General features: G+C 38.3%; 2 protein-coding genes across 19 annotated transcripts in view; one reads left to right on the forward strand and one right to left on the reverse strand.

Annotated features, from left to right (window-relative positions):
* Window positions 1-240: 240 nt before the first annotated feature.
* skida1 (SKI/DACH domain containing 1) lies at window positions 241-13,278 on the reverse strand. 10 transcript variants are annotated; one of them, XM_072575950.1, is made up of 4 exons: window positions 13,192-13,278; window positions 12,283-12,377; window positions 11,993-12,152; window positions 241-5,274 (listed from the first exon to the last, which is right to left on the reverse strand). In XM_072575950.1, exon 4 carries the CDS (start codon window positions 5,266-5,268, stop codon window positions 2,746-2,748), a length of 2,523 nt encoding a protein of 840 aa, XP_072432051.1. In that variant the 5' UTR covers window positions 5,269-5,274; window positions 11,993-12,152; window positions 12,283-12,377; window positions 13,192-13,278; the 3' UTR covers window positions 241-2,745. The 10 variants fall into 10 exon arrangements, 7 of the variants coding, with proteins under 7 accessions (XP_072432051.1, XP_072432050.1, XP_072432047.1 ...); XM_072575949.1 differs by having other exon boundaries at window positions 13,195-13,275; XM_072575946.1 differs by having other exon boundaries at window positions 13,189-13,274.
* The window catches only part of mllt10 (MLLT10 histone lysine methyltransferase DOT1L cofactor), a 298,105-nt gene continuing 290,779 nt past the window's right edge, over window positions 11,265-18,590 (forward strand). For 2 of the 9 annotated variants that reach the window (XR_011961382.1, XM_072575936.1), the window contains exons 1-3: window positions 11,265-11,431; window positions 13,255-13,399; window positions 17,300-17,379. Coding sequence is in view for 2 of the 9 variants with exons in the window: in XM_072575936.1 (XP_072432037.1) it covers window positions 11,393-11,431; window positions 13,255-13,399; window positions 17,300-17,379 (264 nt within the window). In the remaining 7 variants the exon portion in view is untranslated. The other 7 variants (XM_072575938.1, XM_072575942.1, XM_072575937.1 and 4 more) reach the window with 6 other exon arrangements.

The raw sequence follows: 18,590 nt of genomic DNA on the forward strand, positions 1-18,590 counted from the left end.
TCTGGAGAAGCAAGCGGCCTTGTTTTGAAACTGTCAGTCCACTAAACCCCTATTGTGAGAGCCTCATGCAAAGATTTACCAGCCTTTACTGCATTAATTTCAGGCCTTCCTCAAAGTTAAAAACGGCTAAGATAAAAATGAAACATGTTAAGACTGACCAAAAATGCATTAGCAGAATACTATAGAAAAACTTTTATAACGTAGAACACAATGATTTAAACATTCTTGAAAAATATCGAGATCATTCAATGCAACCGTATGAATTCAATACAAGAAAGACTATTGTCATTTCAACACCAAAAAATGCTTACAACTACATCACCTACATGAATATACTTAAAACATTGTTTCACCTTCTTGAATAATTCCTTACAAACACAGAGGTACCCGCTTTCATTAAATTGTGGCTGCCTGGTGAATAATTACTGAGTATTTAGGAATGTATCACAAAATGAAGTTGTTTTGCTGAAAGGAACAGTTGTAGCATGATTCTACCACGGTTAACTTTACAGTAATCCAAATGCTTTTTAATCAGTGTTTGACCAATGAGAACACCCTTTTAAAACCAAGACTCTTAGGATAAATCATTGCAATATAGACTGCTAATAAGTCACATATGTCAACAATGGCAAAGTGCTCTACAGTTAGCAGCACATTAACTTGAATAAGCAATGTGTCATGTGTTTTTGCCGGTTGAAAATTTCACCTATTTACGTACATGGATTAGAAATAAGATCACTGTGGATTGCAATAAGTTACAGTAAAAGCTTCTGTTTTACCCATTATACTAAAACGTTTTAAAAACATGTACACTAATGGAGTATGAGAAGTATAGAGGATAGTATTGAAAGCTGAAATTACCCACTGTCTGGCTGGAATATCGAGTGACCTTGGGAGATATAACAAGGGACTGTCTGTGGTGATAGGGGGATTCGAAGTGGTATCTACTGACACTGCTAACAGCACCATTAGTTACTAGTGTACTTTTATTCTGCACATTCTGGTTCATCATTTATGCAACAATTCTATAAGTGTTTGAATGTGAGTCATGCGAGTGTATAAAAAGATATATAGAAGATATTGACAACAAAAACAGCTTTCATTGTATGTCTGATCTTCACATGGTTGTTCTTTTTGTGATTCTCTTATACTGTCAAAGTTGGTAATGCATCCTGAAAAGTAAATGTATGAATACCAGCATGTTTTCTCTACAAATTTGCAGAGACCTGAACACTTGTCTAACATATTTTCTGTATCGTTAATTTCGTTGTATTTCCTTTGATTCAGTTTTGCAAAGTTCACAACATTTTTATTTTAAGCAACTATTCTTAATTTGCATATCTCTGAGCACTAAAACATTCTCATTGTGTGCAAAATATCTAATTACCATATTGTTTGCCAGTCCATGTAATTGTTATTTTTATATTAAAATGCCTACTGAATTTACTCTCGGACTTCAAGCAATGTGTAAATAATAACTTATTAGATTCTAGAAAACTTAATCAAATGTATTTAAGCTACATCTAAATTACTTACGATTATTTTCAAAGGAAGTCTAAATTATATAATACCAACAGTGCAAACACTCTAGACTTTATGGAGTAAGCAAACTCCTGACTACATTAATAAACAATATCTCACCCAATTCTTTGTAATGCAGTTTGCATTTTTTGAGCTTCTGCGTTTTTGTGTAAATGTAAATCTGGATGACTGATTGTCAGTTGCAGCATTCCTGGTATGTTTGCTGAACCTATGCTACCTGCATCACAAGCAGAATGAGTTTAGTTTCTTGCTCTTGTGTAAAGTCTTCAAACTGGAAGTTCCATGATGAGCCATGTGCCTGTATTATTTATTCCTTGTTGTCAAATTAAATGCTAAAATGTAATGGTCATCAAAACTAAAAATCCTTGACTGTTGATTGATTCTGCTTTGTATTCATTCTCTAATCAGTTTTTTAATGCTTGTTTTATCTTAGTTACTTCTGTGTAAGTCTATACGAAGTTAGATGAAAACACTTATGATAGACAAGCATTACAGCTAGGGCTAATTTTGTAGCTATTCTCACAGTTCCAATAATGAACATTTAAAACAATTATTTTACATTTAAGAACTAAAGACAACAAAGCATTGAAATCAGTAACCTGCTTGCGCTTATCTGTCTAAACATCAATGATATGGACTCTTTCAAGATAAAAGCATATTTTATATAGAATGACGGCCATATTGAGTCAGATGAAAGTACATTTTTTTTCTTTTTTAAGTTAAACACACATTCATAATTTGCCATGAATCCAATACAGTAATAATCAATCATTCAGGCAAAACATCAAGTCATTTGCGATTTAAAACTGTAGTGCATAAATTTAATGGCTCATTTCTAACATTTCACTATGTCGACTTCTGACGTACAGTGTGCAGTAACCTTGTGGAGGGACTGACTTATAATTCGAACATTGAAACAATGTTGATTAAATTGCTTGAAAACAACCGTTAAACAACCTCAAAGTGACATTAGTATTTCAGAAAGTGTAGTGTAGAATGCCTCGGTCAGTAGATAGCAGTGTTTGGTCAATTAAAAGAATAATCCACACGAAGGGGTTTATGTCTTTAAACAATATTCCAATATGAAAATTTGCTGTATGTCGAGACTTAATATCCGGTCATGGCTCATTACAAAGAAAACAGGAAAGTACTTTTTAATATAAATTTGCACAAACAGAAGCCTCCTTATCCAAAATATCTCTTTCATAAGTTAAATCGTCTGAATTTATGGCTAGGCGGGAGAGGTATTACAGCACCACCCATCTGCCATTTCCACACGGGATGGGCCTTCTGAGGTGCTTCGGGATCCTTAGTAGAGTTCAGTGAATACGCAGGGCACAAATCCCCATCGTTGCCAATAATTAGTGACGGTGGAGAGGGAAAATTTGCCATGAAATTAAATGGCCTTTTCACCGTGGATGCTACACCATTGGCTATGCGTTTACGTTTATTTGAACCAGCAAATTCTTCTAGTGTTCCTTCATGCACATCTGTTTTACCTGTAAGACGCGGATTCTCTGATTTCACAACTGTTTTTACTGACGAGTTTTGCAAAGTGTGCTGTTTCCCCAACACTAAAGTCCTGTAATTCCTTCTTATTCTTGCACCATTTCGGAATTCGCAGTCCTCTAATACTGGAATGTTTAAAGTGCGTTGAAGGTCTTCTCTTGGTCTGGAAGCGTTTTGGGAAGAGGTGGCCGTTTCAGTGCACACATGGCTTTCCTTTGCTTTTGTCGAAAAACAGTCTCGTATTTTATTTTCTCTTAAAGTGGCCTCTGCTCGCTTCGATACATTGCACGCATACTTGAGTTTCTTTCTAGGCTGTTGGGGCACATATTCATACTCTTCGTCACAGCTATTTTCTTCTAATTTTACTGTAATATTGTGCATAACTGCTTTCCCCATGTGTGCATTGTCGCTGTGGATGCGGACGGCGGGGCCCTGACTTCTGTCCGTGTTTACACTCTGGAAGGTTGAGGACAGTGCGATGAAATTGCCGGTATTCGGTTCTATCTCTGCATTTGCTGCTAATGAAGAATCATTGTCTGCAGGCTCGGAAACTATTGTCACCTTGTTTTCTTCTGCACAGTGTGCTATAGATGCTCCAAGGCATTTATTTGGTTCTGTTAATGTTCTTTGTTGTGGAAACTCGGTGTTTCCCTTTGGGTTAGTAGGTGCAGGGCCCCCCTCTTTCGCACAGTTAATTGTCGATTCAGTCCTCTTTAGATAATGGGAAATTTCGGAATGCGGGAATGCAAACTCAGATATTCTATCATTGTTTATCTCGGCAAGGCAACTTCCATAGCCAGTTGAGCAGCAAACATTATGCGCCTTAATAGTCCAGTTCTGCTCGTTTCTCTTAACAATAGTCGCGGACTTTAAATTACAATGGGAAGTTCTTCCTTCCAGGAGATCGGTACTGGCTGTTTCATACACGACATTATTGCTTTTCGCTTGGAACTGGTAGTGGAAACTCGGCTGCGTTAAGACGAGAGGTTTGCTGCAGATGCTCGAGAAACTGGTGCGCCTGAATCGTATGCTTTGAACAGAAACTTGGCTGGAGACGGAGCTGGAATCAGATTCGGACGAAGTATCTTCGTCACTGGCCGAGGTCACGTCGGAAGAGTCAGACACCGAGTCGTCCTCTTCGTCGGAAGAAGCCGAGTTGCTGGAACTCGACAAACTTGACCCAAAGTCCGAGTCGTTATCTGCGCGACCCGAAAAAGAGCTCGACTCTGAGTCGCTGCTGCAGCTTTCCTGCGAGGGCCCCTGGTTGCACTGCAGTCCGTTGGCAACGTGAAATGTATTCAGGCACTCGGAGTCTCCTTTCGCTTTGCAAGATTTAGGAGCAGCTGCCGCCAGCAAGACTCGCTTGGCGGTGCTTGAACTCCCTAAATGTTTTTGAGTGATTTCACACGAACTTTTGCGCCTGAAGTAATACGTCAAACCGGTAGCGTTTGGAGACTTAGGGTAATAGGCGATGGCGGATTGGTAAAACACTGGATGCCTGCAAATCATGCTCCGAAATAAGGAATGATTGGTGTGAAATGCTACACAGTTGCTCGATATTTCCGCAGTTTCGTAGTTTTGGGGGATTTTGCAATGTGATCGGATCATTTCAGTGTAACTGTGGCTGGTAAATTTACTGTAGAATTGAGGTAGATTGGAGGCCGGTAGCGAACTGCCGTCTCCTCGCAAAGCCCTGTTCATTCCAGCCAGAGGCTGGGGGTTTCCATTCAAAGTCAACCAAACTTTGTTCTCTTTCAAAATACTCGCGCAGCGATCAGTGGGGGTTTTCTCCTGGTTGAGTTCGGTTGATAACAATGTCCCGTTTATTTTTCTCCTCTTAGTCTTAAGAACCCGTTCAGTTTTGCACGAAGTGTACAGGGCTTCTACGTCCTCCCGTGAAATGAGAGTGCATTTAGCTGCATGAAAAGCAATAGAATTTATTGCCTTGAGTTTTCTTAATTCTTCCAAATCGCAATGATGTTTCTTCACGTTTAGATGGTCCATCCTTTTGTGTACTGTTGTCCTAGGTATGTTTTTCAGCAGATTTGTAAATACTTGGGAAAGCGCAAACATTTGTTTTCCCTTAATTATAAGATAGCCAAGTCTCACACCATCCACTTCTTCATAACCCGATTCCAAGTCTCCCATCTCGCTACCTGAATTTTGTCCCACATTCGCTGGACAAAAACATCGACTGCGGAATTCGACATTCCTCATGGCATCCTGTTTAAAAACACATATTATTACTGTTTCTGATTCAGCTGATCAAAAAAAAACTTTGGGAGATATTCAATACATAACATGGTATATTTTCTTTTTTTTAAAAAAAAGCGATATCACGTGTTCTTTATATGAAGCTTAATTTTCAAGATATAGATGCGTATTGTTGTACCTGCACTCTTTAATTTTCCCAAATACTCATGGATGTACTGTATAAGACAGAATGGAAGGAGAGAGAGAAAAAATGCAGCTGCTATTCCCGCCGCTGCTTCTCCCACAAATAAGATGACAGAGTGAAGTGAGTTCGCCGGGAGACACCTTCATCAATTAATTCCCCTAAAGCCAGCTCTGATTGGATGTCACTGACAGGTGATGCAATAAAAATTGATATTCCACCCCCTCCCAAAAATCCCCCACTAATTAGCATACCCTTATACTCCCACCCTCTTGCTGAAGTAAATACAGTTAGTATGCAAATCTTTAATATACACACCACCTCCCCCAACCCCCTCCCACATCCCATCGCCCCCCCTCCCCTCCCCCGACAAAACATCATCCAAAAAAAGCGCTTTAGCAGCCGCAAGCTACCTGGTTTATTTTATACATTTATTTCTTCTGCCTTCCGATATCGCAGATATAATTGTATACAAAAGGAGCATGCGCTTTATAGTTTTACCCTCGACTTTCCACTTTTTTTAGGTCAGTGCTATAGATGCAAAATATTTGATGCGCACATTGTATTTATTTGAAGAAAGGCAACCTCACATACGCTTTCGGGGGCATTCTTTAAGTCAAAAAGTTCCAGTTATATTCCATGTGAAAGAGATTAATAACATTTTGCATTTTAATATAAACTGCATTTTATCCTTAAGGAGAAAATTATCTTTCCATATTCGGCATAGAGTTTGCACTAAAGACAGCTCAAGATTGAATGCTGTTCTTAGACACATTGAATGTTTATTTATCCCATATTTGCTTACAGCATTTATCAACACGTGTTTAACAATTTGTAAGGAATCATACATCTACATATTCAGTATAGAACAGAATTCCAAAGTACATAATCGCATATATAACATTTTCCTGTTAAAATGCTATTTGCAGACTGAATTAGCAATCTTGCTTGGGCACAGCATATTAATGCTGGGCGAGCGTCTACAACTAGGCTTATTTTCTCATTCTTCAAGACGTAAAAAACTGCGCCCATAGAATTAAGCCGATAACAGACAACCTGGTGTTAGCTGGAACTTTCTGATTGCCGTAGTCGAGAGGCATTGCAGAATATACGTATTAAAAATACTAATTTTAAATTCGCTTTACTTTTCCGAAGGAAGAAAATTGTACTTTTAAAAATGCAGTTTTAAATGCACGCTAGCATTTCTTCTCACACACATACAAAGATCTCCATGTGATAAAAATGGTATTGCAACAGTCCCCTTTCACTGAATGAGACTAGTGAACTTCCTCGCAGTTCACACGGCAGATTAGCATATCATCTACAGCAAGGATGTAAAAAACTTGGTATCATAACATGTATGTCTCACGTAACTAAACATATGATAATAAATTAAAGACAGATTACAAGTTTCTCCTCTCCACTGGTTGGAAACAGGCTGGGTGAATCACACGGACTTTATGTTTTTCATAGACATCCGTTTTCACAATGGCCACCTCGCCATCGGAGAAGCAGGTATCTGGAAACTGCCATGAAGACGTCCGCAACAACGTTAAACTTTACGTTTTACCATAATGAAGAAAAAGCAACTCAGAACAGTGATTGAATATCTTAATAACTTAATCTTTTTGAAGCTCTTCTGACCAGGCAGTTTAAGCATAAAGGCAGTCGATTACAAGCAGCGTGTAAAAATCTTGTACGGCAGTTGAGCGCTTTGACTCGGTATATAGGAAACGTTATGCAAAACTACCACTACTATTCTCAAAGTGCAAAGCTGAATATTGCACACTATAGATCGCCATGGAAAGTCTACACAAACTTAGAAGCTATCTAACAGAAAGTCTGAAAAAATAGTGTGACCCAGTTCATATTAGACAGAACAGAAGCGTTATTTGCAGCGCAACAGTACTAAACTGCAGAAAGGGGCGATGGGTTAGTGAAGCGATGAAAGGAAGCTAGTTATTTCTACAATCAAACTTCATTTAATGGTCAATGCACTAGACAACGCATCATTGCCGTTATTGCTGACGACAAGCAGATCTTTAATGCTTCTTTATTAGCCTTCCGCTTAAACGGTTCTTAGTTTGTATGAATTCTTAGGTTCACAGTATCATAAAATGTGTCAAAACAGAGACTCAATCACAATAGTTGTGCGTCGTCAAAGTATAGGTCATCCTTACAGTTCGGCCTTCATCACCATAAACATATATTGATCATTCTTAAAGGAATTCTTGATTAGGATTTGCACGATGTGTTACAAGACTCAACAGAAAATGTAGAGACAATCCTACGCACATATGGCTTTTGCCATTGTTTAATATTCTACACAGACAGTACAATGGAATAATCATCAAATCGCTTTAAATTTATGCTAGCTGATGTAATGTATAAAACTGGATTATGGGGACCATAAGGGCAAACGTGTAATGGCCGTCCATTTGGGGCACGCAAGGCATTTGGGGAACTCATGTATATGCTAAAATGATAACAACGAAGGCATATTTAATAATTTCGGTGTATAATTCATAAAATTACCAAACAATTACTGTCATTACTTGCATTTTATACGACCATTTTTTGCTGTTTAATTCTGTCATCAGTTTTTTTTTCACCATCAATATTTGACAGAAAATGACAGGTCGCTCTTGCACATCACTGAATGTCGTATATCCCAGGCTATTTAGGAACAAGGGGTTGAATCTGAAGAGAGGCTTTTCGAGGCCCTTCTATAAACACACGAGAGGCAGGTTGCCTCCGGATGGATTTATGTGGCGAGCTGTTTTTTGTCACTAGCTACCAACATACATCATAGAAGAACAGGAGTAAAAATCCTTGAATATAAGGGATACACACCAATGTATTTATATTACCACACACAGGGGTTTTATGTATTTTTATCCAACGTCGAGATGTCTGAATTGATAACAGCGAGATAGCACAGCAAGGTGGCTGCCTGTCATTTTAATCAAATCTAAGACCATTGTAAATGATTTGATCCCAGCGACAGCAGCATCCTTCATAGAACAACAATGATTGTTCTAATTACAATAGTATGTGATTCCCAGAGAAACATATGATTCCCCTTTTGATACATTAAACTTACAGTGCGAATAAATATAATTGGGAGTAGCAACATTAGATAATTTTGAGGCATTAATTTACTTTACTCAGATATTCTGCAACCCCAAACCCACTCTTACTAATTTTTTTTGTCTGCACGTCGGGACAAAAGAGAAGTACAAACTGGTTACATAAATAAAACTGACAAATGAGATAAATATTCCAGCAGCAGTGTAAATAATCAAACGTGATTTTCACTCACAAAATGGAATTTGGAAGTGTTTCATATTTATGCGATAAATACGGTTGCTCTGATTAAATAGATCTATTTCTAAACTACTACGGACAGGAGAGCGTCATGAGCTTATTTTATACTCCAACTCTCATCTGTGTTTGGATGAAATAATTTATTAATAGCTTGGATCTGACTTGTCAACAAATCCTATTTATCAATTTTACCCCGAAATAAATAAAAGCATCGTAGCCTGTTTAAGTTCGTATAATGTAATGGTTATTTTTTTCATCAGAGGCCTCAATCTTTTACTTACTCTCCATGAGCAGAAAGAGGCACAACTCACACACTTGCAGAATGACTTCTTGCTTCCCTCCTTAGTCAAAAAAATTATTAATCAAAACAAGCATGTTACAACCATGAAATCAACTGTATCATTGAAAGCTGTACTTAAGAAAGTACGATATTTAGCATATACTACAGTTTACAAGATTAGACAATCACAATTTAGAACATCGATAAGATGGAAAAGCGAACATTTTAATTATACAGTTTAGCGAAGTAAGGAGACTTCTTTATCTCCGGGCAAAAAGTCCCGACTAATAATCAAATCAGAACAATCTGTAAATCCACAATTAATAGTAAAGAACATTTTAATATTGCATAGAATACAGAGAACATTTGTGGGTTAGTATATGAGAACCATTCAAACTGTATGGCACCAACATGCAGGTTAATATTGTATATTTTTTTCCCAGAGACATCTAAGTTTTCACCAATCCTGTTTACTTAAAAAGTATTGTAAGAGGCTCGGCTGGAATGGCATATTGTTACAAAAACAACTTGTCTTACTGTGTGTGATGCAGCATCACTCTGTGATAAAATATAAACACTGTGAAAAGTGACACTTTATAAATGTATCAGTTGCCCCGAATATTTACATATTGCTTTGTTTTTCTGCGAATTCATCAGGAATTTAGCAGTTTTTTGTTACCACTTTATCAGTGAAAACCTGCCAAAAAGTAATTTTTAGTTAGTTGAAAACTAAATGGCAACTGTGATTTCAATGGTCCAGGATGGATTTCCAACAGGAATTTATTCTATTTTACTTGCATATAGACTGTATGCCAATTGTCTACTGACCCATAATCAAAATGTGTTGACCTTTCTACCCCTCTCCTGCCCCCTGACCTATCCCGAACTCAATGCAGCCTTTCTAAATTTGCAAAGCATTGAACATGCAAAGGGGGGCTGGGGAGGCTTTGTTCTCGACAGACCATAAGAGTGTGCATTCTGCTAAAAAGAAAGGACGCCCTTTCTTACTGATAATAGTTAAGCAAGAAAAGCAGCTAAAGAGGGACTATATTCCTCCCTTGCAAGTATCAATATTCAAGTAATAGGCAGCAAGAGAAATAAAGTAGAAATTTAGACTTTTCTGGTAAACCAAGCGATCACAATAAAAATAAAACAAGATCATGGTTTAGCTTGACTCAAATTTGAATGTAGTATAAATCGGTTAAATTATATAAGAAATAGCTCTAGTCAGTTGGTTAGAAGTAGATAATATTATAAATAGTAAATCTGGTGAGGATTCAACATGTTCTCTGTTGTCTATTTAAAAACTGAAATGTTTCTTTAGAAACCTGCATTCACCAATCAAGTTAGGGGACGCAAGTACTTCAATGGATTGAAATAGTTGTTAACTAACAATGTGATGTTGCCTCGTGCATGAACTGAAAAATGTTTTATAAAACTACTTACAAGACACTGCCTTATGCAATTTTGCTATGCTAACCGATGAAAACAATGACTGAAATTATATTTCTATTTGTAGTATTGGAAACGCGTAGCTTGTTATCATTGAAAATCCCAATCAGGTTATAAAATTCAAACGTAATTGCATTTTTAAAAGACGCAATTTGGAGTACAATTACCTTGTGGTTGTGCAATAACCAGCGATTACAAAAACAAAGTTGTTGATTATGACTAAAACAAATTTCAACCTTATTTCTAAATCTGCCATGTGCTTATGGAGATGCAGATTTGGAATTAAAATATTAAATTATTTCCACTTTGAGTAAATTGTGGGAAAGCAGTGCAAACCATTTCCGTAGTTTCAGAGAGTATTTACTGGTAAGTATAGTTTGCTTCTTCCAGGTTGAATTCACAATTCCATACAGATTTAAACTTTGCCCAGGGTTTTTAATGCAGATTGCTGAAAGTGTCTTCTAAGAAACAGAAACAAGACATGTTGGCAACAAGATTACTGGGACTTATGGGCAGAGCCTTGGTGATTTCGTTTTCATTACTAATGCTTAAAACGCGTTTATTTAAATCAAATAAACACAACTGCATTGCTCAAAGCAACATGAGAAAAAGTAAATTTAGAGGAAAATAATTTATTTTCTGGGCTTTTATTGGAGTTGTAGGCCACTTCCTTTGAAAGTTCGACATTCAATTCGACTGGCAGCAGCAGAATTAGGATGGACTAGAGGGTCGTAACGTAACCGATTCAGAAGGCGGGGGTCTACATACTGCAACAACGTGCTCGGCAAGGCAGTCCTTAATGAAACAACAAGATTAAGAAAATATATGGTGTATTAAACACAGGTTGCTTATTTATAGCTATCGTTGAAGAGCTTCTGAGATCTAATATGCACGGAAACACTTTTGTCGATTTTAAAGCGCAGAAGGTAAGCCATTTCCAAACATGCCGTTGTTGGGTTCGAGGGCAGCAAGGCAGAAACAAAGGGAATTCATTCTCGATCTCGAAAATCAGTTATACATTTCCAATCCAAAGTGGCGAAAAATGTTGTATGCAGCAAATCTCTAGATTAAAGATACATTTCATTTTCGATGTTTTCAATCAGTATAACATTAAAAGCACAACATGTCCAAGCGCCGGACAAAGCATAACCCAGAGGTATTTTTTCCACAGAAATAGGTTGGTTTTCGTGAAATCGCCGCTTTAAAGCGTCGCGGTATTCCCATTTAGTCGCTTTTTAAAAGTATGCATATATGATAAGTAATATTCTCAGCAAAGATTTTATGGCGACAAACAAAATGTATACAAAGGATTACCAAGTTTGCAAATCCTAGTGCATATGTGTTTTGCTACCTTCATGCACATAAGCTCACAGAAGAAATTTGCAAAATTACATGTAATGCAAACCTCAATATTTTAATCATGGTGACATGTAAGTAGGATTAAGGCAAAGCAGTTGACTAGACATGTACTTTAATGCAAAGATTACCGGAGAAGTACCGGGATAAAGATGTAATTTTCAGTCAATATATTTTGTAACACCATGTTTGCAATCAGTAGTCCCTAGGACGCAATACAGCGAGGAATTCCAGTGTCCGTTTTTCTTTCCAGTTTAGCATTCTTGCCCATGTATTTAAGGCATTTTGAATCTAAAGCAAAATCAAAATTTATAAAAAAAGATATCACATTAGATTGATAGTTCTGTACTTTGGCTCTCTTTTTAAAGCTGGCAAATGAGACTAGCTTGCAGCGAGCTTTTTGCAGATTTAACGAACCTACCGTGAACAGGGTGATTACTTCAAAATGAGTAAGTTTAAAAAGAGTCTTTATGCTGTTTCCCCGGGATTCTTAAAGGTTAAAAGTTGTAGCAGATCCTTTATAGATAAATATATGGGGGGAAAAACAAAAAGTAAATTAAACTACTTGTCACTGTCCAAATCTCCCCCCACCCTCCCCCTTGCTGCGCTCTGCAACTTAAATGTTGGGATCTGCAACTACTTAGTCTGATTCACGTGGGGAAGATGGGTTGAGCGAGTCACCTTTAACCTCCGCTCGTTCCGGCTTTGGCTCATTTCTATACCCACAATACCCATTTAGACCATCAATGCAAGCACGAGGAGGAGGAGGAGGAAGAAAGGTTTTTTTTAAAAAAAAGCAACAGCACAACCGGAAGCTGAAATTCCCATCATTTTCCTACCTCCCCCTTCCCCTCCTACCCCCCCGCATGGAAGAAAGGAAGACCCGAGGTATCCGGAATGGTCGATAGAACGCCGGTTCGAAATAGAAGCAGCCCATTGGCTGGTGAGCTATCAATTATGTTTCCCCCACACCCGCCCACCGCCACCACCCGCACGAAACAATCTCCCTCTTGCAGTGGCTGCAGGCTCGCGCAGTTTCCGTTAACAGTGTCGGTTGTGCGTGAACGTTCTCGCGCATGCCTATGCCCCCTCCGCTTCCCACACACACGTTTGAATCTCAGTTGCCCCCGCGTGGGTCGTCAGTGCGCCTGCTCGAGTTGTCGGTCAAGCCTCAGCTCAGGCGATTGGGAGCGAGTGTTCCCCTCTCCCCTCCCCCACCCCCTCCACTTTCCGCGTCACCATGGCTCTACAGCAATGTGGGACGTGAATTTAAAAACAAGGGTGTGCATTCTCCCACCCACCCCGCCCCCCAGCCCCTTGCTACTACCACCACCGTCCCTCTTCTGTTTTTCCTTCCCCTGTCTTTTTTTTCTCTTTTCTCTTCTCCTCGTAGATGGTTTCAAGTGGACTTCCGGCTGACTTTTCAAATATGAAGGAGATGATTGGCGGCTGTTGCGTTTGCTCAGACGAGAGAGGCTGGGCTGAAAACCCCCTCGTTTACTGTGACGGACACGGTTGTAATGTTGCCGTTCATCAAGGTAAAAACACAAATTTTAAAGCAGAAGCAGCAGTGTAAAGAAACATCCCTGTCTGGGCGCTGAGGCCTTGGCCTCGGTCTCGCTCTCACTTTTTTCTTGAACTCTACATCAGTTTTAGGCCTAGCAAGGTTTGAGTATTAGTTACTCATTTAGAATAATCTCCAGAAAGTTTACGCGTTGTCGTGTGTGATTTACTAAAAATTGTTTGAAGTGGAAAGTCGTTGTTTTCTCTTGTTCTATAAATATAAAATGGCCCATTTGAAAAGAGCAAATGTGAAACCTAGGAGGGCAGCCAATATCGTACAATTAATCGGAATTATGTAATAGAGTATTGGCTTATGTTGCTGTAAATGTGTTCACGTATGTCTGCATGTGACTATTCGTTTGTGTGTACACGTCTGTGCAAGTTATGTAATTGAATGATCGCCCAGGCAAAACAGCTTACTCACATTTCTATCTAGATCTGTCTGTATATGTTTGTATGTTGATCTGCATGCAATTTTAGCGAACTGTCTGTGCCTACACAGGTGTGTGATTGGGTGTGTTTTTGTCTTTGCATGTCTTGTACTGTATGATCAAATGTACTGATGTCCATGGGAATGAGTTCTTGTCTGCTTAAGTATGTTCTCATGCATGTATAATGTGACTGGCTGTGTATGTCTACAGTTACATGCTGCCTCATCCATCATGGGCCTATATGTCTTGTTTTTAACAAATATTCACGTGTGTGTATATATGTCAACAGATGTGACAGTGTGTGTATTTATGCTTGTGAAGAGTGTAGGTGCATATTTGCATTTATGGTTGTGCATCCAAGCGAATGGCTACATGGTATGTGCTATGGCATGGATCAGTTGAATAGTCAAGCTATCCTCCTTGGGATGAGGGAATCCAAAACTAGACGGTATAGGTTTAAGGTGAAAGGGGAAACATATAAAAAAGACCTGAGGGGTACCTTCTTCCACAGAGGGTGCTATGCATATAGAATGAGCTGTCAGAGGCAGTGGTGGCGATGGATACAATTACAACATTTAAAAGGCATCTGAATGGGTTTATGAATAGCAAGGGTTCAGAGAGATATGGGCCAAATGCAGGCAAATGGGACTAAGTTAGATTGGGATATCTTGTCAGTGTGGGTGAGTTGGACCAAAGGATCTGTTTCTGTGTTGCATGAATCTATATCTATAAACATATAGCACTCATATGTGTGTTTTCATTGATTCACCTATGTTTGTGCACAAACATCAAATATAGACATGCTTTTCCAGCAAAATGCATGGATGCCTGCAGATAATATATTCACGTATATGAGCATAGATGATTTACAGTGCTTGTCTTCACAGATGTTTGCACAAGTTTACACTGTTTTGTCATTTTTATAATTTGTGTGTGTATATATGCATTAACCTATGAAAAACTGCATGTGTACTTGAGTTTATAATATTCATACACAAGTATGCATCTGTATGTACAGCATTTGTCAATTTTCATGTTTTACTTGCATGCACTATGCCACGTGTAAATACTTTTACTTTAAAGTAATGTTACTGTGAAATGGTTTAGATTTTTTTTTTGTTCATCCATTGGGATTTGGGCAGCACTAGCTAAATCAGCATTCTTTGTTTCCATAATTGCCGTTCAGAAAGTGATAGTGAGCAGTTTTCGTGAACGCCTAATCCTTGTGTGTAGTTATATCCACAATACTGTTGGGAAAGGAATTTCAGGATTTTGATCTGGTGACAGTGAAGGAATGGCAATACAGTTGCAGGCATCAAATGTATTCAAGTTGATGTCTGTTTGTCATCTGTAGATATGCCTTTGCATATTTATTTGAATGCACCTGTTTGAATCTGTGCATGGGTGTGAAATGGGTGGATGTGCAATTATATACGTGCAAGTGTGTAGTTCAATTATTTGCATCTGTGCAGTGATGCATGTGTTTATGCGTTTGGTGTGCACTTGGGTATTTTTTTGTCTCTGGACTGCTGAATCAAAATGCACATACTTGTTTATATGTTTTTACACTTAGTGCACATAAAAACAAATCTATTTGCACACTTGCATGCATGTGATTCTTGTTGGTTTGTGTGCGCTTTTGCGTGGACATGTACGCGTGCCCTTTTTTGCTTATTTTGTGCATACACATAAATACATAAAAATCTTGCTGCCTTTACATGCATGTGGGTACCGTTACCTGTCCCCACATACATGTACAGATAAAGTGCAAGTAGACATTAACCTGAGATCCACATTAATTTGTTTAAACTTGCAAATATGTGTTGTGTATTTGTATTTTGTGTGATAATGCATCTGTGTACTAGTAGAATTTGTGGTTTGGCTCACTGTTTATTACTGTCAGTGTCACCAGTAAAGGAAGATGTGTGCCTCATGGGACTGGGGTTGTCTCAAATTGGGCAGCAATGGTCTATAACTTAGACCACGGTAAATACAACAACATTACCTTCTGTCACTTGGTGCTGAAAAGTTTTTTTTTCATCCTTTCTCACAAATGGATGCAAATAATTGGAGCATTTTTATATTTTCTATCCATCAAGCAAAGGTATATAAATAAATGTATCTTCAAAGCTTTAAACCTCAGGAAAGGCAATATTATTTCCCTCCCATGAGTGTTGACCATTCAGAAGGTTCACATTATTAATAATCAAAACATAACTTACAGGCTATTGGTTCCAAAATTCAGTAGTATGACTTCTGTAAAATGAGGAAATTATTTTGTTGTACATGTTGAGAAGTGCTTTGAGAGGATGATTTTAAAGCCAATTAAAGCTACACAGGCACATGCTCAACTTTGCAATTATTTCCCCTTGCGCGCTTCTAAATGCAAAATACATGTTATAAAAATGTTTTTGTTCTTCTGTACAAATGTTTAAAATGATCTCATTTTTAAAAAAATGATCTATTCCATTTTGTTTAAATTGGTGGAGGCTGGGGGAATAAACATTGCATCGTTGGTTATTTTAAATGCTGCTGATGCACATGATAGATCCTCAGGGTGAGAAGGGAAAGATATAAAAGGGTTCTAAGGGGCAACCTTTTCCCGCTGAGGGCCGAGTGTGTATGGAATGAGCTGCTAGAGGAAATGGTGAAGGCTGGTACAATTACAGTATTTAAAAGACATCTGGATAGGTATATGAATAGGAAGGGTTTAGAGGGATATGGGCCAAATGCTGGCAAATGGGACTAGATTAAGGAAGAATATCTGGGCGGCATGGATGAGTTGGACCTAAGGGTCTGTTTCCGTGCTGTATATCTCGATGGCTCCATGATACTAGTACGATCTTAAACTAACGTCGTCTGTGTTGTGGTAAAAAAAATCAAATCCAAGCTTAAGTAAAAACATTACTGGAGATATTGAAGGCTGAAAGGAAATGATTGAAATTAAAGTGCGTACTCAAAAGTAAAATTATATTATCAATCTCGATGTTTTGAAAATCTTTTCTAGAAAGTAATTTTCACTTCGCATTTTCTGAAAATATGAGAACTAGTTTGTGTAATTTGATTAATTACAGGCAACTTGACACTTAGGATTTTGATTTAATACAAATTGAGACATGAGATTTCTAGTTTGAAAATGACACGCGAAGTATTGTCTACTCTTGTATGGCAAATTGAATTTTTATAAATCAGTTTTGAACCTCGTTTTCGCGAGGTATATAGTATGTCGGTATTACATATATTCTCATACAGGCTTTCCACTATTTACGAGTATTTCTGCGCATCTGTAGAAGGTGGTTTTTTTTTAACAGGCTACTAAAGATACGCCAATATTTTTTAAGGTAAAAGAAAATACTCTTTAATCTGCCGCTTGATTACTGTTCGCTATCTGTTTACCTTAAGGTTGTCAGAGATCGATTGTTTTTTTTCTCCTTACTATTGCAGCATGTTATGGTATTGTGCAAGTACCCACCGGACCGTGGTTTTGTAGAAAATGTGAATCGCAGGAGAGAGCCGCTCGAGTGGTGAGTCCATGACCGTTTGATTTTTGCCTTTAGGTTGTAAGAGTTGTATCTCTGATTTAACTGCATCTCCGAATTGCTGCTGACCAACAGTAGCAACGATGTGAGAACCTGATATTACCTTTTTAAGTTCCAAAGTAAATGTTTGCAATACGTTTCGTAACCGTAGTTTGTGGAAATTTGGTTGAATGGAAATTCTTCGCTCGGAGAAGATGCATGGTGGTATTATGCTTTGAAATGAACTGTGCTGTAATGTTTTGTAGCTGCATAATGTCGACTGAACAGCCCTGCAGTCAGGGATTCAAAACTTATGCCACAGATTGTAAAAAGGTTGAGATAAAATGACCACTGGCATAACAACAAAGATGTTGGGACTGCTGGGTGTGATATGTTCTCTTCCCTTCCCCCTATATTATGGCTCACGTGCTGACTTTGCAGAGAATGTGTGTGTTTTTTTTATATAATTCCCCAGTCGCCTGGTGTCGATTGGTGGAGCAATCACGTCGGGAGCACAGGACCGTCATCATTGCGTGCTTTCAGTACATGATCAGCGGCCTCCCCAAGTGACGAAAATAAAATATGCGGAAGACTGAAGTGCTGCTATTTGCAGTATGTAGGGTAGCGCTTCAACGACATTGATTTAGCAGACCTACAAGAGGGAGTTGTTTTTCAAAACCAAAGGATCGCCCTTTCAGTATGTTTTCTGGGGTGGAAGTTCACATGCGCTCATTCTATTTCAGTATTAATAATGACTTCAAATTTTCAGGCGTGGGATTCGAAGAGAAAAGCGATTTTTAAATGTATTTTTGGTTGGTCTAATTTTTATTGCTTCGAAGTTGTAGTAATTTGAAAATTTTTTTGAGTCTTCATGCGAACAGCTTCGCTTGAAGGTTGTTTTTGTCGGGACGGCGACATTTAATTTTGGTATTGATGTGTTAGATTTTCTTAGATAACAAAATAATTAACGTTTTAGTTAAGTTATGTTGGTGTTAGAGGTATTTGCGTGTGCTTCACAAGCTAAATGCACAAATTGTTAATTTCGGAGTAGAAAGGGTAGAGCTAGTGACATTTTCAGCACAGTTGGGGGTGAAATAAGTGGAGCATGCTAATTTACGACGCTATGCATACAGAGTGAGGTCTTATTGAAGTATACGAGGTTGGGCGTTTGAATCGAAACCGATTTCAATAAATGACACATACTAGGTGACTTAATT

This window comes from Chiloscyllium punctatum, chromosome 8 (genome assembly GCF_047496795.1).
Source record: "Chiloscyllium punctatum isolate Juve2018m chromosome 8, sChiPun1.3, whole genome shotgun sequence".
Taxonomy (NCBI): Eukaryota; Metazoa; Chordata; class Chondrichthyes; order Orectolobiformes; family Hemiscylliidae; genus Chiloscyllium; species Chiloscyllium punctatum.